We start from the raw sequence: 24,054 nt of genomic DNA on the forward strand, positions 1-24,054 counted from the left end.
TAACCGTTTCGCTTACAGCGCGGCGCGGCGGTGGTTCCGATGGCGATGTCCGGTGTCCAGGTCGGCTCTTACAAACAATTTATCGGGTACATAATCTTAACATCGATCGATTACTGTATCTATTTTTCCAGTCTTGTGTATATCTGTGTTTCCTTCTATTTTACATTTACCTGCATTGTCTTACATTTTTTCCTGATATCTTACGAGGGTCATTCAAATATAAACTGGAATTCTTGTACACTGTTTTATTGGTGATAGATACAAATACGAATGGAGTGCCTTATTTTTGTACGTACTTTTCTTCAACAGAAATACATTTTCTTCGTTAGATAGGAAGCTATCTAATTTCTTTAGGAAAAAAGCAGTTGCTTGTACCAATAATCAATTGTACAAGTATAGTTGAACCGTTGCAGCGCGCTGTGTCGTTTTTATAATAAATCTTTCTCGTCTTAATACCTTCTTCAGTGTATTGTTCACATGGTAGTCACGTGGAATTAGGTCTGGGTTATAAGGTGGTTATTCGAGAGATGTTCAATGTATTTTAGTGACTTTATCGAATGTCAAAGCTGCTCTATGCGTTGTCGTCCAGAAGCAGGACGACGTTTGTTGCGATAAACAGTCTTGGTATTATTCACGAAAGGGAATTAATAGTCACTGTCTACTGTCGACCATGTAGGTAGTCAACCAGCAATACATCTTTTGAGTCCCAAAATACAGTTACAAGAACTTTCTTGGCTGACACTCGGTGTCTTGGCCAAGATCAGTGGCCCTTCTTTAACTTTCCACTAGCCCAGAGGCCATAACTCATTCTGTTGTTTTCTGGGTAACCGTACGTGCGCAATTGACTACCGAGGCAGCTAAATTTTATTTTCTATAATGGGATAACTTCAAAAAGCTTCTTATCTAATGGAGAAAATGTGTTTCTGTTCAAGGAACCTACGTAGAAAAATAAGGCAATCCATTTGTATTTTTATCTATCCTTAATAGAGGTATACAAAAAAATTCCAGTTTATATTTGAATGACCCTCGTATAAGATACGCATTTTCAGAAATATCGACAAGCTCATAAATTTGTGATATGCGTAAGTGTGGTTGTTCATTTTTATTCTAGCTTGAAATTGTAGCGTTTAAGGATCCAATTGATGGATTTACTTTTATCTAACGGGTTTTTCCATATTTGAGCGGAGTTATCGTATAATTTATACGGAATCGGTTAGAAATGAAGACCGAGGGGAAAAAACTCATTATGTCCAAAAATTAAAGAATCTGGAAAATCCTGATTGTAGTTTATATTAATAGTGGTTTAAAAATTCGACAAAAATATGTATTTTGAAGTTTAATATATCCAGTTTAAGAATCAGGTGAAAAAAAGTTGCGTTAATAACCATATGGCTCGAAAAGCCCTTCTCCTTCAAAACGATTTATAAGTTTAACTGGAAGCGCACAATTGACTATTAAATTGACAGCAAAATTCTATTTTCTATGATAGGATAACTTCACAAAGCTTCCTATCTAATGGAGAAAATGTATTTCTGTTGAAGAAAAGTACGTACAAAAATTCCGATTTATATTTCAATGATTTTCCTACATTACCCTTTTTTATATACTATTGTGATCAAAAAATAGTCAGACTTTCATTTAAAAATTTAAATCGTGTGAGCTTATTGAAACGATTTAAATTTTTTTTTTTTTTGTTAAGTTGGTAACATTATGAAACATCTATGTCAAACTTTATGTTAATATCTGCAACAGTTGTTGAGATTCGCTCGTTTATTTTAACCTAAAAAAGTGCTTTCGGCAATATTCAGAATGTGTGAAAGAATTCAGCGCAGAATTTGTATTTTAATTTTGCTACAAAAATGGAATTTTGGCTTCCGACACATTGTAAATGTTATGAAGGGTCTTTGGAGATAATACACTGGCCAGAGCAAGTGTTTTTGATTGGTATCAATTATTCAAAGAAGGCAGAGAACGCGTTGAAGATATGTTGAACGTCCTGGGTGTCCTTCGAATGAAGGATTATTGTTAATGAGTTAATGAGATAACTCGTCTTGAGCTCTTTCCTATTTAAAAAGCTCATGCGATTTAACTCGTCTCGAGCACGACAAGAACAAAATAATTTGACGAGTATACTCGCGCAGAGCACCGAAAAGGTTAATTTTAATACAGTACCATGAAAAAATTGACTTAAGGATTAATAAAGGATTAAATAAATAAAGCGTTCGACTCGTCTCTCGAACGATACAAAACGCAACATATAAATCATTAGTTAAAAACGATCGAATAATTACCAACCACCGGATATTTCCTCGAAAACCTCTCGCGTAATCATCCAAGAACCGCACATCTTTCGGTAACACTATCGTAGAAAACTCGAAGGACAGGACTCGAAGGATAGTCGTTGATCATCCCGATGCAACTCACCGTTGCGTCCTCGGTGCTGCCACTTCCTCGTGAGACTATCCCTGCGCTATTTTTTCCCCTGACAATCTTTAATCTTCCAATTCGTTGTACGCGTGAACGGATAAACAAATCTTTGAACTTTACGATGGAAAGAGAGACGAACGAACAAACGAACGAACGAGCGAACGAACGATTGACGGATCGGGAAAGCTCGATCTAAGCGCACCTACGAACGAGGAGTCCGTGACTGGTGCGTGGGCGGACTGGCGAGTCTCGTGGTTTCGAAAGTATCGACCAACCGGCGTGAAATCGTAAAATGGTCCCAACGATGGATTGGCCGAGGAAACCGCGGAAAGGCGGCGACCAATGTTTCTCTGTCTTCGAAAAGGATTCCAACCGCCAGTGATAATCTCTGAGCCTAAGCGGCTTCGTCGGCGACCAATCGAGAAGATCCTCTCGGCTGGCACAGGGCCGCCATGCTGCTCCCGCAGGTTCCTAATTTAGAGTTCAATTAGCGCCTCCGGAGCACAGGAGAACCGTACCGTGGCATCGATTGGACGGTTCTTCGGAGGGAACCGTCGCGGAACGAAAGAAAAAAAAAAGACATCGAACGAAGACGACGATACGTCAGCGGTGAGTCTTCGAACGTCTCGTCCTCGCCGACTAGTGTGAAATATCGCGCCCAAGTGTTACGAGCACGACCACGCGGCCGCGGGACCGAATAGTCGAGACTATTCAACGAATACGTCCGTCACCGACGCTTTCCGTCCATTCTGCCTCCTTTCCCACGTTCCGTTTCCCTATCCTTGAAAAACAATTCCCTCCTCGATTAGTCTGGTTTTCCGTAAAATTCGATCGAGAATAACCAAAGGAAGAACCAGAGTTATTCTTCAAAATTTTCCGCTTTCAATCCTTTCTATCAGTTCAGTCCTCGAGTGGTAACAATTTTGACGTTTCTTCTCTTTCTTCTATAGGAACGATCGTCCCCTTTCCCTTACTTTTCTTACTTCCTTCACCTAGTCGATTCGCGAGCCCTTGGAATTGTCGATATACAAGGATTAGAGAAGATACAGAGCTAAGCAAAAAGAGCGTCAAGTCTGTTCCGAGACTCGGTTGCAGAGGCGAACGAGTCGGAAGATAGTCGAGGAACAGGGACCATGCAGCCAGCAGTGGCGACTAAGCCTGGTTCACCGACGCATTCGTCCTGTTGCGAAAGGGAACGGGAAAGAGAGGCTCGCGAAGATCGCGAACGCGAACGTGAACGCGATCGCGAACGCGAACGTGAATGCGAACGCGAACGCAGCACCGTTGGACGACAAGGACAAGCGACTCCCGACGACGATCGCGAGGAACAGAACGAAGAAAGGCAGGCGATATCGGGCCAGAATATCGCCGCTATGACTATCGGCCGAAGTCAGGGATTACCTTTGTCCCTGTCCCTCGAGGACAGGGATTTGTGGACCAAGTTCCAGTGTCTCACCAATGAAATGATCGTCACGAAGAACGGGAGGTGAGTGCGCCGCTGAATCGTTCACCACCAAGGTACCAATTGGCGGAGTGAAATCTTTACCAAGGATCCCTGTATAGCGTTAACGTATTTCCGAAGAGCTGAAAATATTCCGGTTTTATGGAATTCGGACTCGGTATCCCGGGAAATTTTCCGCGATATTATTTTCCTATTGGTCGCATGTCGTACTATGATGGCTTTCGATTTCGACGAGTCACAAGTGTGCTACGTCGAAAGTATGGGTGTGTCTCAAAGAAATATAACTACGATAAACTGTCTTCGTAGGTTTACACCGAACTCGGTTGCTCCACGTGACAAAGTTTCTCGATTGGTTCTCTTTACGTACACAGTTCTAAAAAATGCTGACCATTACGAGATAGGCGCCATAGTCTACCTTCTAAAATTTTGACAATTTTTTTTTCATTTTCCACCGATTTAAAAAACTAGGTTAGGTTAGCGAATATTTGGAAACGGACATCGATGTATCGAGTGTACGACGATGTGCCAATTTACGTGAATAATTTACGCTTTTAAAATGGTATTATACATCACGAGTTTGATATTTAACAACGGAGAAGAATCGGTTCGTTGAAAGGCCCAAAGCAAAGATGGCTCTCCATTGCACGTAAAAATGTATCAATTAGAGCGTCTATGCGAACAAGCCAGAAGGTAAAAATAATAGACCGTAGATGCTACGCGAGACGAAAATGTACTGGGAAATGTAATGGGAAGAAATCGTTGCGAAATGTTTCGTAGGTTTAGACTTGGACGATTCCTTTCGTTCAATTCGTATCGTGTACGTCTAGCTTCCAACGCATCGCAAAGATTTAAATGTTACGAAAGAGAACATAATCGATGGTAAACAATCGTTTCTTTCCTTATTTTCTATCTTTCGTCGAATAACTCTGAATATCGATAGTATGTGAATACGATTAGAACATGATCAATTATCTACATGTACGTAGTATATATGTATTAGGTTGTCCCAAAAGTTTCTTTCGTTTTATTAATAATTAATATATACACAATATTGTATGTTTTATGTTACATTACTGAATTGTGTACGATTCATTTCGCCTCATTACTGTTACAGCATCAATGTCTAAGAAATTAGATTGTCTATTTATATAAACACTGGCACAGAAAATAATTGAATGCAACTCACGAAAGAAACTTTTGGGACAACCTAATACGTAAAATATTTTGCAAGATTATCGAAAATTGTCACAAAAAAAGTTACCGTACCGAAACGACGCGATGCGACGGTAGAGAAAGTGTCTTTCGAGAACTAACACGTGTAACGATTTACGCGGAAAAAATTAATCGGTTTAAAGCATTTAAACCCAAACTTCCGTTTTATTACTTATTCGCGAGTCATCGCTGGTGTATACCTTTTCGCACTTTGTACTCGATTGCGAACGATATTTTTCCTTCTTTTCGAGTAATGTGGTTTTTTTTCGTAGCTTACGGCTTCAGATTAAATTTATACGTATCACGGTTGATTGTTTTTGTCGATGCGGTTACGACAGTTATATCTAAACGTGTCCGTAACACGTGTGTAAGTATACGTTACATCCATCGTCGAATATATTGTATGATATAATAGTTATAAGTAGCTGCAACATAAGCTTCAATTTCGCGATCAGGTTCTCGTTACCGTTTTCCGTCGAGTAATTTTTCCTAGGTACGGTTTCAACGAATCTTCGTTGAATAATGTTTCTTAAACTAATTCGATCCAATTCCAATCTGATTTATGAAATTTCACATGAATATTATTACCGCGTTCATTTTTTACTCAATTATTTTGCAAAATACAGGAAAAATATGGAAAGTACTTACTTGTTTTCTGCTACATGCCACAATTTCGACAATTTGTGATTTATCAAAATTTTGTACATCGCGTGACGGAGAATAGATACTTTACGAAATAATACTACCGTTCTCGAGTTCGTGTTTAAAGTGTAAACGCGAGTAAGTGTGAAGAATATTTTCTGAAAGCTTGTTAAAGGGGTAAGTATAATATACCTATACCGTTTGTTTCGATACGGAGGTAGCCTATCGTACAAGTTTAATGTAATATTTTATATATGAGCCAGTTATAAATGTAAAAATTTGATACAAAAATATCATTTAATTCCTTTCCGAAGCTAGAGAAAATTGTTTCGTTACTCGACGCGTTGTAAAAACTAAACTTGTACTTGTCGCGACTTTTTAATTCGATAAGAGACATGGATTAAACTCTTTAATTCTAAGAATAAAATATAAATAATCTAATAACGGTAGTAATCTTTGATTCAGAGTACGATTAGGTATTGAAAATATTTGTGAGTAAACTGTATCGTGAGATAAAGATTGACAACTGTAGAGAAGATTGAAGGAATCTCGGGTAAAGAGTGCTTAAGGTGGTTTGATAAAAAATGATGACAGTTCAGATCGTCTCATAACTTTGAAAACATAAAATTGAAATCTTATAAAACATCTATGTGAAATATAGGTACAATTTACCATTTAGTTTGCTAGATACGATCACTTGAATTTCGCGACTTTTCGTCGCATTTGACAGGAGGCTTATGGCAGCTGACGGAAAAAAGAAATTTTGTATGATACTTTTGACTGTAAAACAATTTGTAAAATACAGATCAAAACGAAAAATGAATAGGAAGTAAATTAATAAATGTAGAGTAACTGATTTCAATTTCGGAAAACTTGGCCGTTTAGTACCAGAGCAGTATGCGTTAGAAAAAGAAGTCGAGTAAGAATTTTTTTATGCAGATTCTGTCTCAGGAACGTGGCAACGTTTCATACAAACATTTCCGTTGCGCGGTATTTTGAAAAAGAGCGGGCTCTTCAAGATTCTAAAACATAACAATTAAAAATTATTTAATCTTGTTAAACCTGACCAAAATTGAAAGACGAAAATTGCCGCGTGTTCGATTTCACAACTACTACGTTGGATAAAATAATACTTGAAAAACTAATTGCAACTGTAATTATATCGATTACTACTTTTTTTTTTTAATAAAAAACATAATCAAATAGTAATTTAAGAATTTTATTATAGAAAATATTTCGTTACTAATGCTTTCTATATTTGAATTTTGTTTCGACTAGTATAATTAGGAAAGAACCACCTTAACATGACTCGTACACAGCGACTAATAAGCGCGGCATTTGCGCGACTTTCAATTTCAATTTTCAATGGATTTTGCGAGGCAGTCAAAGTGTTAATCTTAGGACTAAATAGTAAACAATCATTTTTACGTTTTCCGATCCATGCGTACCGAACCGACGCGGACGTGTCGTAATTACGCACCGATACGATTATCTTACGAGTCTACGATTTCGGTAAAAGATAAATAATGTATCCCAGCGAAAGAAAAATTTGTTGAACTGGAAACATGAAAGATGGATTAGTTTGACAGAGGAAAATGAACACGGAGCACGGTGCACGGTGCACAGTGCCCGGTGTAACCTGACCTGCATTCCACTTTTACAATTGGTGTTATTAAAAACGATTACGATTTGTCGAGCGCGCGGAGGCAAAATGTTCCCAGGTATCGGTACAACGGAAGAATCTTTCACGCGAGATCCAGGCCATCGTAAAATTTTATTACCGGTGCGGCTCGATTCTTCCGACTGTTGTCCGCTGGTTTTAGCGTTGCTTTCGTTAGTCTTTCAAAAACTGTGTTCCTTCGGTTACTCTTGCCGCTTCGTCATTTTACGAAACGTGCCACGATGGCAGGGTCGGGTTTTGCCATAGATCGAATAATCGCCAAGCTTTGGGACAGTGTTTTCCGCAAAGTGTATATAACGAACCGCTATACTAAATTTTATTCAACAGAAATGTTAGTAAGAAAACAATTTTCTTGTCGAGAAAATGTGCATTCTCCTGTTACGGTTAAAATTGTGTTCACTACTCGACGCGTTTTATTCGTTTTCGTTGTTCAAATTCCTATTCCTAACGAACCTCACCGTAACTTACAAGCTGCAACGATGAAATCTACCATCCTGCGAAATTCTCATAATCGTTCGCTTCGCTCGACTCAAGCCAGACCGCCACACGACCTACGCTTCAATTTCTACCAGAATAAGATCTGGAAACACACGGATCAAGCTTTAATCCTTTCTTCATCTTTACTTTCAGACGAATGTTTCCAGTTGTCAAGATAGTCGCGCGGGGATTAGAACCAAAAGCCATGTACACTCTTCTTCTTGAATTCGTCCAAGTGGATCCGCACAGGTAAAAAGAATCTTGTCTGTAACCGCACAGGTAACTGACAATCTTGTGACAATCACGATCCTTTCGTATGCGGACCCGTAACTCCGTCAAAGTACAATTCGAAATCGAAATTCGAAACTTGGCGCGTGCAAAACAAGCACTGGTGGAGTCTCTAGCTACCACCCGAAACAAATGTTTGAAACTTCTCTAACACCACTCTAGACCAGTGATTCCCAAACTGTGAGCCGCGATGTATTATAAATATCAAAGCTTCATATGAGATGTTTATTATGAAAAAGGGATAAGTCCACATAATGAACAAATGGAGTTAAGGGGGCATTTCACTGTGAACACACAAAAAAAGCATATTTTCAATAATTTTTTTCTCAGGAACTATTGCATAAAATTGAATGAATATTTTTTCCCCTTAAAGGTATGATTAAGGAAAGTAAATAGAAATCTTTTTTTTTTTTTTTTTTGTAAAAAATATTTCGTTATTTATTTACAAAATAATATGCATGAGTGCAAAAAAAAAAGTTTACCGCTGGCGCAGGTGATATTGGCTCTCCTGGTAATCTGAAACAGAAAATCGAAAAAGTTTATTAAACTGTGTCGTCACACCTATCGTCGGAACGTCCAAGTAGTTGATATTTTGATTTTTACTTACAATTTCACCTGATTCATGGCATAAAAAAAGTGTTTTTTTTTTCTCTCTGTCACAAGAAACGCTGCCATTTTGTTTATTTTCGATGAAATGAATAAGTGGAGGTTCCCACCATAGGTGTGACGGCATAGTTTAATAAACTTTTTCGCTTTTCTGTTTCAGATTACCAGGTAAGCCAAAATTATCTGCGTCAGCGGATAACTTTTTTTTTGCAGACATGCATATTACTTTATAAATAAATGACGAAATATTTTTTACTAAAAAAAAAATTTGTTTATTTACTATCCTTAATCATACCTTTAAGGGGAAAAGCATTCATTCAATTTTATGCAATAGTTTCTGAGAAAAAAATGATTGAAAATATACTTTTTTTTGTGCGTTCACAGTGAAATGCCCGCTTAATGATGGATAAACTTTTATTCTGGTATTATCCTCATATTTTCATTCAATTTAAAGTTCAATTCAATTCAAAATCAATAAAATTGTCATAAAACAAAATTTCTTCTCCATAAGAATTGCATTGCATTCCAACTGCAAAACTGTAAATATCTCGAAACAAAAAATATTGGATTTGCCCCATTTTCATAATAAATGCAATAAAATATGGGTGTTCCTATTCAAGTTTTTTTATCTTCGCCCATCCCCACCTCCAAGGGAGTGAGTCACGAACAACTTTCATTACCCCCTTTTTTTGGTCCGATGCATAGTTCTCGAGATATTTCAATGTCTTCAGATGAATCGGTCCACCCTGTATAGTTAAACAAAAAATTCGGCCCATAGATGGGTAAATGTAAAAATACATACAAGATGTAGGTATGCACGTACGTATCATGTTCGTAGATGGAAATACGTGAACGGCGAATGGGTCCCAGGTGGAAAGGCGGAAGTCGCTCCACCGAATCCGATTTACATCCACCCGGAGAGTCCGAATTTCGGATCCCATTGGATGAAGGAGCCGGTGTCGTTCGCCAAAGTGAAGCTGACGAACAAATCTAACGGGAACGGACAGATTATGCTCAACTCGCTGCACAAATACGAGCCACGTGTTCATTTAGTGCGCGTGGACGCAGTGGAGCAACGAACGGTACAACATTAGACGTACACTCCAACAATTCAATCGTAGCATAGTCAGTGTTTGCGCGGTGTTAATTTTCTTGGAAATTTAATAACAAAACCGATATACGCTCGCGGGATATTATTTAACGGCCCTTTTTTCTATCGAAACCACGAATAACGAACGATACACTTTAAAAAACGAATTAACGTTAGTTTCGGGAAAGATGAAAACTCGTTACAGTATAACGAGAAATAATAGCGAGATTTACTAAGTGAGAATTTTTTAAGTATACAAATATTATATAACGTTTTTTTCGTTTGATGCTTCGTTTTGGAGAAAATCGAGTTTGAAAATTGGATCCAGTACGCGTGCACTGTACCGTCTCTAGGTGTAGATAAGAAATGTTATAATTAAATTATTCTAACGTTAATTGCATAACATTACATTACGCGTACATATCATTGCTCGCCTTATTAGTGAGTCATGAACTGACAATGAATTTCGACACTTTATTTAAATAAAAGAATTTATTACTATTTCCTTCAGCTGAAGAGAATTCTCACTTGTTTCCGCAATTTGGAAATTGTTGCCTATAATATTCAGCTGCTGCTGTTGCATTTCATGACAAGCTTCCTAATGCTTTTATCATTTCGACGTATTCGCGGTTGCTATAAGTAGACATTGTCACAGCTTGACTGATCGAAACAGACTAAAAGTAGAAGAAAGTCGTATGGCTGAAGACAAAATATAAACATTAGAAAATATCAATATTACAACATGTAAGCAAAAGGAAACTTGTAGCAAGCAATGACTTGGGGAGATAGTCCAGTGTAGGCGTACTGGATAGAATTTTCAAATTCGATTTTCTCGAAAACGAAGCGTCATTCGAAAAAATGTTATTCCTTTTTTCAACTTATTTTTACATGTAATATCACCCTTTGCTCGGTTGTACCACCTGTCCTGCCACACCCTGTATGTATTACACACATATACGAGCGGAACCATAAATTCGGTTCACTCCTTTTTTTTTCTTCATTTTCTTTTTTTAGGTTGATTTGTTACATAGTATTCTTCGACTACACGTATGCTATGTGGCGACTTTGTCTCTTAATTTTCAGAAACATTAACATCGCACAAACACACGGTATGTACTTATATGTATTAGGTCTAGTCATAAGTAACTTCCGTTTCTTTATCAGACATTTATTCTGCTCTCTTTAAATAACAATATTATATTAATTTATTATGTATTCACCACTATTATCTATAACCTTCTCCCATCTTCTTGGGAGTTTATCAATTCCATCCTTGTAAAATGTGGTTGGTTTGGACTGGAAGAAGTTTTCGACAGCCTGCCTGACTTGCTCCTCAGAATTTAAGGTTTTTCGATTCAAAAAGTTTTGTAAGGAACAGAAAAGATGGTAGTCTGTCGGGGCAAGATCCGGGGAGTAAGGTGGATGTGGTAAAACAGACCATCCAAGCTCAAGAATCTTTTCTTCAGTCACCCTTGCTGTATGTAGTCGCGCATTGTCGTGTACAAGAATGACGTTTCTGCGATTGACGAGTGCAGGACGCTTTTCATGGAGTTTCTTTTGCACTCTTTGCAACTGCTGAACGTATCTATCCGCAGTAATCGTTCAATTTAACTTTAACAATTCGTGGTGAATTATTCCTTGACAATCCCACGATACACACAGTAAAATCTTTTTGCCATGGATGATTGCTTTCGGATCTGGTAGGGGTGGTTGATCCTTATCAAGCCACTGTCTTTTGCAGACATATTGTCATAGGTAACCCATTTCTCATCACCTGTTACAATCCTGTTTAAAAAGGGTTAATTTTTTACCCGTGAGAGCAGACTTGTGGCGATTGACATGCGGTCTTTTTTATTCCGTTCACTGAGATTGTGAGGTACCCATACTCCTAACTTGTTGACTTTCCCTAACTTCTCCAGGTGGCGGATAACAGTTGATTGTGATGTATTCAACCTTTCTGCTATACCTCTTGTTGATTGAAGTGGATTTTGCTCCAATATTGCCTTTAAAAGGTTGTCGTCAAAGTCGGAAGGACGTCCCACCCTCGGTTCATCTTTTAAGGTCGTATCTCCAGAACGGAATTTTATAAACCAATTTCTAACTGCCCGATCAGTTATTAGTCCTTCACCATATACACTGCATATTTTGACAGCTGTCGCCTTAGCACTATTGCCTTGTTTAAATTCCCAAAGCATTACATGACGAATATGTACTTTTTGACTATCCATTTCAGAGGTGAAAAAAAAACCAGTTTAACGTAACGTGTATCACACAAAACAGTTGACAAAAGACTAACAGAAGCCTCGTCCATATAGTGAAAACAAAAACTTGTTGTTATGGTAACTCATAGTGGGTAGATACTAGGGATTATAGATCCGTGGATCTGGATCCGTAATTAATGGATCCGTGTTTTAATCCGTGTATTTTTCATACCCGGGTACCCGGGTATCGAAATACACGGATATCCAGGTACATATACGTGCATCGAAATACACGGATGCGCATACATCGAATTACATGGGTACAATATCAAGTTATTTTTATATACAAACTTTTATATAAAAAAGCTATTATTCTAAAATAATGATCCTTATTAATTTTAAAAAGATTGATATGCAGTAAAATAAATAAATAAGCAAAATATAAACATAAGAAGAATAAATATAACAGAATAAATTTGTTAGTGTAATTTGTAAAACTTTATTTACTAGTTAAAATAAATATTCAAGTCACGGGTAACAATAGATAATTCGATGTATGCGTACGTGTTCCGTGTACCCGTGTATTTTAATACCCGGTCAAAACCGTGATCTCTAGTAGATACGAATAATGAGATTCTATTTAGCTGAATCGAAAGTTACTTATGACTCGACCTAATTATGTATCGTCGATACTTACTCGAGCAAGAGTATACAGAAATTTAATTGACGATTAATTTCATTCTAAAAAATGTAATCTGTATACGTTCAGGTTCTTACGTACCGATACCCTGAGACACAGTTCATAGCAGTGACGGCTTATCAGAACGAGGAAGTGACGAATCTGAAAATCAAATACAACCCTTTCGCTAAAGCGTTCCTCGATGCCAAGGAAAGACCTCCCGATCCGCAGACTTATCCCCAATGTAAGTTGAACTATTTGAAATTATTATTATTATTATTACACGTATAATAGGGTTCGCTTTTCATACATACCAATCGTTGAAATTCGCCATATGCTAATTTCAGGATTACGACATACATGTGCCACGTAAAACGTGGAATCCGTTTTAGTAGATAGTGGGTTAGAAAGACAAAAACAATGAAAAAGGTTATATAAACGTATCAACACCTTCTTCTCGAGTTATAGTCATTTTTACATTTTGTCAAGTCTCACTCGGTTGACCGAGAATAATTCACCGTCGTAAAATATGTAAAAAGCGTACGCTTTTTATGTACGTAAAATATGCATTTATGTCTGAAAAATATACAAAATACACGCTATGTATATATAAAATAATTAATAATAACGGCAACGTAGACAAGTATTTACATACATTTTATAGACATATTATTTCGTCATAGAGTGCGTTTCGTTCAAGTGAGAACGGATAAATGAAAACCTGGAAAAGTATGAAAGTCAGAGTAAAAAGTTTCGATTATAATGTAGATAGTTTAGACTTTAGACCATATTTCTAAAGTCATATTATTAATATCTACCAATTACTCGAATTGCTGGCTCGGCATTGTTTAGATAGAACATCTCATGCTTCGAAAGAATCGGCGAACGTCGATGATTGCATTTAAAATCTAGCGATACAATAGATTCGTAGTGACAAACGAAAACGGGATTTCTCGTCCTCAGTCCCGGACCCGGAGGATCGACGAAAATAACATTACCGTATTTGGTGTAAAAGTCAATGTTCAATGTTTATAGCAAATGTAACAACTTCGAATCGTGGATACAGCGCTTATCAGTCGGAAGTAGGTTCCGTCTTGGAGTTAAGATCCTTTTAAGGTCCTTTTGGACGTTTATATCTGTTCTCAGCTCAGTTTCAGTTTCTATTATCGTTTCATTTCAGTTCGGAAAACTCGATTCTTTTACATGTTCCGTTCAGTTCTCACTGTTTCCAGTCGTTTCAATTCTTTGTAGCCCAAATATAGCGACAAGTCTATACCGTACAAGATTTTCAAGAAAACTGATGCGAAGCGTTACGCTCTTGTTTTACACATAGGAATTCTAATAAATATAAAGAAACCAATAGGTCTATCCATCTCGTTAGTTCTCAGTCTCCATTTTTCTTTCACTGTTTACTTTTTACACATAGGAAAAACTGACAGTTCCATCGAAACTAAAACTGAACTGAGAACAGGTACGACCGTTTAAAAGGACCTTAAAATATATCAAAAGATATTCGCCTAGATTATATTGTATACACATATATAAGATATAATCTACAAACCAAACCATAACAGCGTAACATAACCGATTCTACTCTCAACTCCTTATACGAAATGGTAATGGAAAATCAACGAGTCCGTCTTTCCTAAATTTCTAAAGTTGTACGAATTACAAGTTTCGTTAGATGTTATACGTCGCATGTAATTTATGCATGATGGTGCACCATCTTATTTCAGCCGAGTAGCCAGACAGTTCTCGAACGCACGATATTCTAACTGATCTGCTCACCCTCATTGTCACATTTAAATCTGCTGGATTATTATTTTTGCGGCCACCTAAAAAAAAACTGTGCGTATTCGACACCCGTTGCCAGTGTCGAAGCACTTTGGCAACGTGTACAGTGTACATATGTACGAGAACGAGAAGGCTGTGAACGAAATCGATGGAATCGATTTGAAAGCTTGAGAAACTATGATGGTGGCCGTTTCGAACGCTTCTTGCGAAGGTAAGCAACAACTGTACATTATCGGTGTAGAAATATGGCTATAACTCGAGAACAAGGTTAAATATGGCACATGTTTAAACAAACACTTTTCATTGTTTTCGTGTTCCCAATTTGTCACCGAAGCGAGTCTCGCGTGCAAATGTAAAATCAACGTGTGGCCGATTTTTGCTACGGCACGCTCGACATTTAAATCGTTTAATGGATTACAGACACAGGTGCTTGGTTTTTACCACAACCTGGTATGGGCTACGAGTACAACACCGCTACAGCGATCGCAGCTGTCCAGAATCAAGCGTCAGCGACAGTCAATAATCATCTCTCGAATACGTGCACAATTTCTACGGTTGGCCATAGAAATACTTGCAGATCGACGCCTTACACGCTCAGGCATAAGTACATTCAAGATGGTAAGACGCCTGAATCTGTTGTCAACTTTAAGACGCTACCTTCTTCGTTAGATTGATCATTTTTAAATCGTTTACGCTACGTGTAACGATAACGCTGAAAATCCGTTTTACTGTTGCTCGTATTAAATACAGTGGGTGTATAATGTATTCGTACATCGATCAATTTCCCAGAAAACTTTTGTGTGAAATTCTAATTTATTAACTCCTTTTTTCATAATCAATGACATTCTGCATATTCTCAGAAATCTCTAGAATATAGTTCAAACAACAATGACTAGTTTATATAATTTGCGAAATTAACAAGAAAATACGAAAAATTGGTAGAAATATAAAAGCAATAAGTATTCACACGGTTCTTATGACTAACAATTTGCAGTAGAATTTGTAACATAAGGACATCAGTTTATTGCTTCGTGGGAATTAGAAAACATTAAACTTCCAGTAAAAACGATTTAAGAATGCTCTAATAAAGGAATGAAAGTAGATCCCACCCCGAATAACATCGACATTGATGATAGTTCATTTAATGCCTAAAAGAGTTGCAGTAATTATAAAATCAAAAGGAAATCCCACGAAATATTAATTATTTATAAATTGCTATATTGCTTCTGTATTTCTATCGATTTATTGTTTTTTCTTGTTGATTTCTCACTTATACAAAATACCTAATCTTTTCGTACTGTATCTATTCTAGAGATTTCCAAGAATATGTAGAATATCATTGTTTATAAAAATAAAGTTAATCAATTACAATTTCACATATTTTTTTTGGAAATTAATCGGTGTACGAATACTTTCTACATCCACTGTATGTACAGTCTGTCTCACAAGAGCGTGTCGACTATATTTCTGTGAATGTTTATATATTTGTAAATAATTTTATATGGGTCGAATCTACACCTAAAACACTGATACGTATTTACCTAGTAAGGTGTCCAATCTCCTCTATTAGCAATTATAGCTTGGCACCGTCTCCGCATGCTTTCTATTCATTTTTCGGGGTAAGATGCTGGAGAGACCTTCATATCTTTCAAATATGGTGTACAATTGCTCTTATTTTGGTGATACGCCTTCCTTTTACCTTGTACTTCATTATGGACCATACATTTTTTTTTATAGAAAATGATAGTATTTCGTTTGTACTTGATTGTACCACCAATAATTAAAAAGAAATTCAAAAAATGGTCAGCACCCGACATTGAGATTTTTGAAATCTGTTTCTTCCCCATTCTTTAGAAACGTTTGTTCCCGTTTGTACCGCTTTTCCTTTTCTTTGTACCTCAATAGTTTAAATTTTACAAGCAATTGTTGATACGTGTGAGAGTGGAAATCGTCAATTTTCAAGATTTTTAAACTCTGTTTTTTCCCTCGTCTTCAGAATCGTTTGTTTGATGTTTAAAAACAGATTTTAAAAATCTTGAAAATTGACGATTTCCACCCTTACGCGGATCAGCAATTGCTATATAATTTAAACTATTGAGATATAAACGAAACGAAAAGCGGTACAAACGGGTACAAACGATTCTAAAGAATAGGGAAAAAAACAGATTTCAAAAATCTCAATGTCGGCTGCTGACCATTTATTGAATTTTTTTTAATTATTAATTGATGAAAGTACAAACGAAACTATTGGTGGTACAATCAAGTACAAACGAAATACTATAATATTCTATAAAAAAATATTAATTTTTGAAAAGTCGGGTGCCAGGTTCCTCTTTCCATCATTTACAAACGCGACTTCGATGTTTAGGGGCGTTGTCTTCTTGCAACATCCACTGGTTTGATTTGATTCTTTAGTTTGATTAAACCAACGTTTCATGGATGTGACAAGTCCCCTTTGATATCATTTCAGCATTGTTTGTTCAGTCAAATGGTGAGTGAAGATACATAAAGTCCCGAAACCTCGTGCGATAAAGCAACTCCAAACATGCACTTTCATGAGGTGTTTCACACTTCTTTGTATTACTCTTTTTCCACGGATAGGCCAAGCATGTCTAATAGGACACCAAGCCCAAAACAAAGATTCGTCACTGAACACTGTATTGCTTCAATCAGAATCACTACTTTCGACGGCAGACAATTTTTGACAAATTAGTAGAGAGCATCCCGAGACGGTGCCAAGCTATAATTGCTAATAGAGGAGATTGGACACCTTACTAGGTAAATGCGTATTAATGTTTTAGGTGTACATTCGACCCATATAAAATTTTGTACAAATACATAAATATTTACAAAAATATAAACGACGCGCTCTTGTGTGGCAGACTGTAAAATTGAAATTATTAATAAAAAGTCTAATACATGTGTTGTAAATCATTTAGCAAACATTTGTTTATATACTACGAAATAGTTGCAAACGAATCTTCGTGCGTATTGTAATTTCCCACGAAATGCCCTTAAGACATCCCGTTCAGGCAGACACTCCCGCTTCAGAGTGTCCCGTCCGCAAAGGGTTAAATGAAGTAAACGCATTCAAAGTTTGAAAACGATCGGTCGATTAGTTTTTGAGTTATCATTCCCACGGTTTGGATAAATGAAGTAGTTCCTAAAAATGCGGCATCTCAAAGCTTCCTGTGTGAAATGAATTGTAAAAATTACCAAATATTTCTTAGTACCTAAAATATTCCTACATAAAAGTTATTATATAAAATCAGTAAAATCAATTCTTCCCTGGAAAAATAAACATTCCAAGAAACACTTAATACTTCATCTCCTAATGTAATTTCCCCATTTACACACGAACGGACTTGAAATTGCAGAACAAAGGACGGATCCGTACAGTCCAGTACAGCTGTTACACTCGACGGCGTATGTGACAGCATCGGGATGGTCATCGCGAAGTCCGGAATCTCTTCAAAACCCAAGTCCGGCATGTTTGCCGCCTAGCCAAGAATGGGCAACGTCGCCTTCGCCATCGCCAACTTCTACCTCGCATGGAATATTCGGCAGAAACAGTTTGGGAACACCCTCGTCGACTACAGCTACGGCTACCGCAACGGGATGCGCTTTCTACGTACCGACCAACGTATCTTCAGTTCCTCAAGAACACGGTCATTGCACGGACACTTCGACTTGGATTCACCCCACCACCCTTTCGGAACAACAACACCAACAGCAACAATCTTATTTAAACTTGAATCTACACTTGCATCACCAGATGTCATCGTACGGTCCAGTTTCACACGGCGGCTTGCATCACTCTTTGCATCCAAACGGGATGGACGGCACGGTTCCTCCGGTCGACGAATACGTTCACGAGTATCAGGCGACACCTGTCCAATCAACGACACCGGACCGTCATCAGCAACACCATCATCCTCAAATGCTGCATTTACAACCGATTCAACAGACCGGAACTGTATCTCCTGTCAGCGTAGAATACGATACTCCTCCGAAGGAGCATCATATACCGGTCAGTTACCCCGATCAAAATACGAATACGCTAAATGATGTACAGTCGGAAGAGAACAGAAGATACTTGACAACGGTTATCGATAGACATCACCATCAAGAGTCAGACATTCCAACAAACGATCATCAAACCGCCGCTTGGACACCATTGACACCACCGCCTGCTCCCCAAACTACGGCGATTTGATTCAAGTATGTGATACAACTGCGACTAGTTTTATTTATACTACTTAGCTACCTAGCTATTCGGACGTTTCTACATTTCTTTTTATAGTTAGACGATTAAACGGAAATTAAAACCGACGCGTAAAATAAATATCAAATTGTACACAGTGTCCGTTTAAGTGCAATACGAATAGTACGATAGACTTTTACTTGGACAACCCTTATACGACCAGACCTTTCAGCCGAAAAAACGAATGCCAATTATCGTTTATCGGTTCTTCCTACAAATAATCTATGCATGCATATGTATAGGAACCTATACTGTATCTTCGTTTTTAACAACACCGAGAGAAACAGCTTTAACGATTCAACGATACTTCCAAATTAAATAAATAATTTGGCCAAGTACTTAAAGTATGCATTCGCATATACAATTGCGCAGACAGATTAACAAATTCGGATAAATACGATCAACGAAAATGTTCTTTATGATAAATTTATACGACTAATGAAAATGTAATATTTATATAGCATAAAGAAATGGTAAAGATCTACTTGTACCACATAAAAACGTTAATTTAATGATATGTGTGCTGTAAACGAAATCGAAATTCAAAATAAAATTAACGAGAGAAAGACTGTTTAAACGATTACTGGGATGATAAGATAAAAAAATACATTTAGTCGGACAAAAAGGAATGATCGCGTAATGTGTCGATGATCTATTTACCGACAGACTGTTTTTATCTGAAGATAGATTATCTGAAAATGCGATCGGTCGAAATAGGGCCGAGTAACCGAAAGTCTACCGTACGTATAGATATATCAAATTATCGTTAAGTATAGAATACAACACACAAGATCGAGATACGAAAATTACATTGATACCACGCGATAGAAGAGAAATAGCGTTTAACGTTTCTAATGGGATTAATTAAACGGTTTGTACATTTTATTTTACAAACTGTTTCAATAGTAATCGATGTGTTTTGCAATCGATTATCGGCATCAATTTAATTCCGATTTCCGAGAAATCAATCCGTCCTATGATCGTGTCTTAATGTTTTTAGATATGTATCGAATAATATAATCGTTGAAATAAAATATACTAAACGAGCATGTATCGTTACTTTCTTACAATTAGACATGTACGATTAAATCATCAAATTACATATTTGCTTTTAGGAAACAATTATTTATTTGAACGCTTGCCTCAAAATAATTTACCAAAATTTATATGCAGATATAGGTCTACATATAACTATTATGTATACAGTGGTTAATTTGTCGTCGTCAACATTTTGGAGAACAAAAACAATTTTGATAAATTAATTATTTGTACAGTTAGAGAATAATCCAATCAAAAGAAAAACACAGTAATGCTGTCTACATATTATTTCAAGAGACATTTAAATCCTGAAAATATTCCTTCTATACGTAACGTACATATGACTGGAATTTATTTTCTAATAAAAATGCTATTCGAAATTTCTTTTTTACATTTGTACAAAATAATATTACAATGATACACGATAGTTTTGAATACTGGTTAACCACTACGCGTTAACCAAACCAATGATTACCCATACATTCTCTTGTCCATTGAGTTTGACATACCCAGCACCAATGATAATCACAGCCTGCTCTTGTGCAAACCATGTGCATGCATCCACCTAGAAGACAACATTTTCATTTCTGTAAAATTATTAACGCAAAGAAACTCTTAATCTTTTATGGATTAATATATCGTGTACCATCTCTTTCAGTTGGTGTCCTGCATTTTGGGCACGGTTTTGTTGATATTTGTATAGTTTTCTTGGTAGCTTCATCCCATTTCGCCTAAATGGAATATTATGCAGTTAATTCTCCTTTTAATAAATGGCTAAAATGTAAATAGTATTCTTTTACATACATCTTTAGCTTTAAGCGGATCCACCAAATATCCATCAGATTTTAATATCGAATTTGGAGATTCGGGTGATGGCACTTCGCATTCTCCTACATGGAATCCTTGTAAACATCTCCTACAGAAGACGTACTTAACAGAATGCATTATTGATCATTTTATTATTAGCTAAATTTTACACAAGGTGCTCCAGCAAGTATTAGCACTTTAATTATTTTCTAATTTACAACATGTTTTAAGACTTTTTGGACAAACTGTCTGTTGCCCAAGCAATTTATACAAGTACGAATAAGAAACGAATTTTATATAAATACAGCTTCATAAACGTTTTATTATTAAATAAAGAAAAAAATATAAAATGTTAATAAAAGAGTAAAGATTATCCTCTTTTTCTGCGAATGGAGAGAAAAATTAGATTAAAGCTATAAACTATATAGCTATAAATTAGAGTAAAGCTATAAACTATATAGCTATAAATTAGAGTAAAGCTATAAACTTAGGTGAGCAATTAAAATTTTATTTTTTGTAAAGTGGTGATAGTTGCTATATCGCTCTGTTATATCAGCAAAATATTTTATTTCTATATACATACTCCACAACCACCAATACATTGAATCCTTCTGCACTCATCGTTATTGCTACCATCATCTACAGATGCTGGTATAATACCCATGCCGCAATCTGGTCTTGGACACAAGAGGCCACCAGCACGTAAAACATATTCTTCCGTACCAAATCTTTGGTACTGTTCGTACTATACATAATATATACATTATTAAAGACTCAAAATATTTCAAGTAGAATATTTGTGGATCAGTTGATTACTGTATTCGTGGAAATACCTGTTCCGGAGTAAGAAGATGAAAATGATGAACTTCGGGAATAAAAGAATCTGGGCATCCTGCTGGACATCCAAGAGTATAATATCCTTTGGTATCGTCAAATTGAAATTGACGTTCTCTTAAACGTACCGAACAGTAATCTTTAAAGCAATCGAGACAAGTAACATGACCAGCCTCGCATGGAAACACAAAAACTATATCTCTATATAAAAGGATGAACCATTACAAATTATTATTACTACATGCTATATATATCATACTTGGATTAATCACCTGACATCTGTGCATGCGAGACAAGGTATCTTCCTTAAATTTGGTTTTACAAGATAAAGCGGAACTGCTTCATCTCCTTCTCCTAGGCTAATATGTTTCGAACACTTAAAATAGAAGCGAGCGTATAAAACTTGAGATTCTGTATCATTTTCAGAAAATAATATAGGTGCTGGACACAAATCATTTTCACAATGAACCGTTATTCTCTTTGGCATTAATACATCTGGCCAACATTGAGGATCTCTATCTACTGTAACTGCTCCGCTATTACAAGTTGCACATTTCACTCTTAATTTTCCTGTTGTAACTGCTTTGCACGGCGTAGAACAAAACACAAAAAAATGTGCTCGATTTCCTTGCTGTTCTATAAATGGTAATACTACAGTAATATTTTTGTAATATGCTAGCAGTCCGTTATACCATAATCCTTTTGTTGTAAAATATATTTAAGTGTCTATACTATATAATCTATACATTAAGTATCTATCAGACAAGAATGGATTTTCACATTTGATTATCGTTAAAATGGATCTTTATCTTTAACCAACACAAATGCATTTTCTTGCAATCATTTCAGAACAAAAGGATAAAAAATGTTTACTTTCAAAAGACATATATTTTAATTATTTATGTGTAACCATAAAGATTACTATACCTCTCGCGGTTGAATGTTCTTGCAAATCAGATTCATCAAAAGGTAAATCGGTAAGAGTTTCATTCATCGGTTTACCACCGCTGTCATTTAATTCAGATGACTCTGAAAATTCTTCGATGGTGCTTGTATCTTTACTTCTATTAAGTTTTTTGGATGGAATTTGAACTGCATGTAATATACTCCGTTGGCCTAAATCGCATTCCTAGAAGAATGCAGAGAATGTCAGAAGAAGCGACATATGTTATTAATGTATATTTTTGTATGAATTTATAACACCTACATAAAATGTACATTACATAAACATGTAGAAAAAATCATAATCAAGTGTGATCAACGCGCATTAAAATAATATAAACTGTCGATGACATTTTTATTTAAATTACACTTGCGTACCTCTATTATTGTCGAGTTGTGCAATTCTTTTCCAGCAAGTATAATTTTTATATCATCAGGAGATGTACCCATTTGAGAGGCCACTACCTCTTTTATGTTTTTTATATCCCATTTTGGATCTAGATCTACAGAAAGTGTATTTCCCGTGTTCGTTTTGATAAATACACTCAACGAATTTGTTACTCTCCGTTTGCTGAACCAAATTAACTGAAGCATGTTGAGGAACACATTTCTTATGAAGTCAAAAAAGAAACTCATATCTAATACTGCGAACGTCGTTTATTTTCGTCTGTTCTTAAAGAGAAAAAGAGATAACAAGCGATATTTATAAGTGTTTATAAGTAGCACTATTGTTACATAGTAGCTGTAGAGGTACTGTTAGCAGCCGTTTGATTTGATTGTTAGAAGTGTAATTAGTTTAAAGCTCATAATATTGAATGATATTTGAAATCTTTTTACTAGAGAACTATCGAACATATTAGTTTCAATTTGTGTACATATATTTATTTATGTTTTCCTAAACTATAGACATTTTTTTACATGTAAATAATTGATTTTGTTAAAGCAATGCATAATGCATGTTTGGAGATGATGGAACACGGTGGAACACGGTATATATAACAAAAATTACAACTAGTTACAACACAAATGAATATGCATCATTGCATCCAGAGGGGCCAAGCGCAGATGCGGGGAAGTGGATAGTGGAACCATGTTTTTAGTTGGAGACATAAATCCACGTGGCGCTAGTAGGCATCACACACACACATATCTAGCGTATCGGTGAGACGATCAGCTGATTGTGAATGAAAATTTCAGCTTCGGTGTCGGTAGCCGTCGGTTTCGGTCGGTACTCATCGTCATTTAAAGTCCGTGAAAGCGACACATTTAAATTGCTGAAGTAACAATCACGTGGTCATGATGGATCAGCGTGATTTTTGTTACCTCGCGGTGTTTTAATTGTGATTTTGTGTGTTTACGTGGTGTTATGGCGCCTAAATGGTGCAAAGTGAGAGGATGTATCTGACAGGGAAAGCAGCTTCGGCAATTTCCCGATATGATAAAAGGTAGGGAACGCTGCCTTAAGTGGATAGCAGCGTGCGATAATCCCTATCTTCTGGAGATAAATTCGCTAAAAAATGTGAAAATCTGCGATGTCCACTTTGAGAACTTTTACAAATTAAATGTCCGACTAAGTACTTCAGCAGTGCCAACTCTTCATTTGCCAAGTA

The 24,054-nt window shown here is 36.5% G+C and overlaps 2 protein-coding genes across 5 annotated transcripts; one reads left to right on the forward strand and one right to left on the reverse strand.

Annotated features, from left to right (window-relative positions):
- The first annotated feature begins 1,604 nt into the window (after positions 1–1,604).
- On the forward strand, positions 1,605–19,767 carry LOC128890053 (T-box transcription factor T). 3 transcript variants are annotated; one of them, XM_054148231.1, is made up of 7 exons: positions 1,605–3,036; positions 3,378–3,913; positions 8,055–8,150; positions 9,634–9,877; positions 12,856–13,009; positions 14,980–15,177; positions 17,937–19,767. In XM_054148231.1, exons 2-7 carry the CDS (start codon positions 3,561–3,563, stop codon positions 18,773–18,775), a joined length of 1,884 nt encoding a protein of 627 aa, XP_054004206.1. In that variant the 5' UTR covers positions 1,605–3,036; positions 3,378–3,560; the 3' UTR covers positions 18,776–19,767. The 3 variants fall into 3 exon arrangements, with proteins under 3 accessions (XP_054004206.1, XP_054004205.1, XP_054004207.1); XM_054148230.1 differs by having other exon boundaries at positions 1,605–3,913; XM_054148232.1 differs by lacking the exons at positions 1,605–3,036; positions 3,378–3,913 and adding an exon at positions 5,285–5,468.
- Positions 19,768–19,965: 198 nt separating this feature from the next.
- Positions 19,966–23,480, reverse strand: LOC128890060 (E3 ubiquitin-protein ligase parkin). 2 transcript variants are annotated; one of them, XM_054148246.1, is made up of 8 exons: positions 22,823–23,468; positions 22,430–22,631; positions 21,775–22,138; positions 21,502–21,703; positions 21,252–21,413; positions 20,666–20,791; positions 20,508–20,592; positions 19,966–20,426 (listed from the first exon to the last, which is right to left on the reverse strand). In XM_054148246.1, exons 1-8 carry the CDS (start codon positions 23,078–23,080, stop codon positions 20,317–20,319), a joined length of 1,509 nt encoding a protein of 502 aa, XP_054004221.1. In that variant the 5' UTR covers positions 23,081–23,468; the 3' UTR covers positions 19,966–20,316. The 2 variants fall into 2 exon arrangements, 1 of the variants encoding a protein (XP_054004221.1); XR_008460540.1 differs by having other exon boundaries at positions 20,369–20,426; positions 20,666–20,777; positions 22,823–23,480.
- Between the last annotated feature and the right edge of the window lie 574 nt (positions 23,481–24,054).

This window comes from Hylaeus anthracinus, unplaced genomic scaffold, assembly GCF_026225885.1.
Source record: "Hylaeus anthracinus isolate JK02 unplaced genomic scaffold, UHH_iyHylAnth1.0_haploid 12000, whole genome shotgun sequence".
Lineage (NCBI taxonomy): Eukaryota > Metazoa > Arthropoda > Insecta > Hymenoptera > Colletidae > Hylaeus > Hylaeus anthracinus.

What these genes read in the sequence shown, in the direction of transcription:
- LOC128890060 (XM_054148246.1), bottom strand. Translation starts at nt 23,080, where the DNA reads ATGAGTTTCTTTTTTGACTTCATAAGAAATGTGTTCCTCAACATGCTT. An exon ending in ACAACTCGACAATAATAGAG is followed by an intron (nt 22,632 to 22,822) that starts GTACGCAAGTGT and finishes GCATTCTTCTAG; the next exon opens with GAATGCGATTTAGGCCAACG. An exon ending in ATCCGCTTAAAGCTAAAGAT is followed by an intron (nt 20,593 to 20,665) that starts GTATGTAAAAGA and finishes TATTCCATTTAG; the next exon opens with GCGAAATGGGATGAAGCTAC.
- LOC128890053 (XM_054148230.1), top strand. Translation starts at nt 3,561, where the DNA reads ATGCAGCCAGCAGTGGCGACTAAGCCTGGTTCACCGACGCATTCGTCC. An exon ending in ATCGTCACGAAGAACGGGAG is followed by an intron (nt 3,914 to 8,054) that starts GTGAGTGCGCCG and finishes CTTTACTTTCAG; the next exon opens with ACGAATGTTTCCAGTTGTCA. An exon ending in GTCCAAGTGGATCCGCACAG is followed by an intron (nt 8,151 to 9,633) that starts GTAAAAAGAATC and finishes TCATGTTCGTAG; the next exon opens with ATGGAAATACGTGAACGGCG.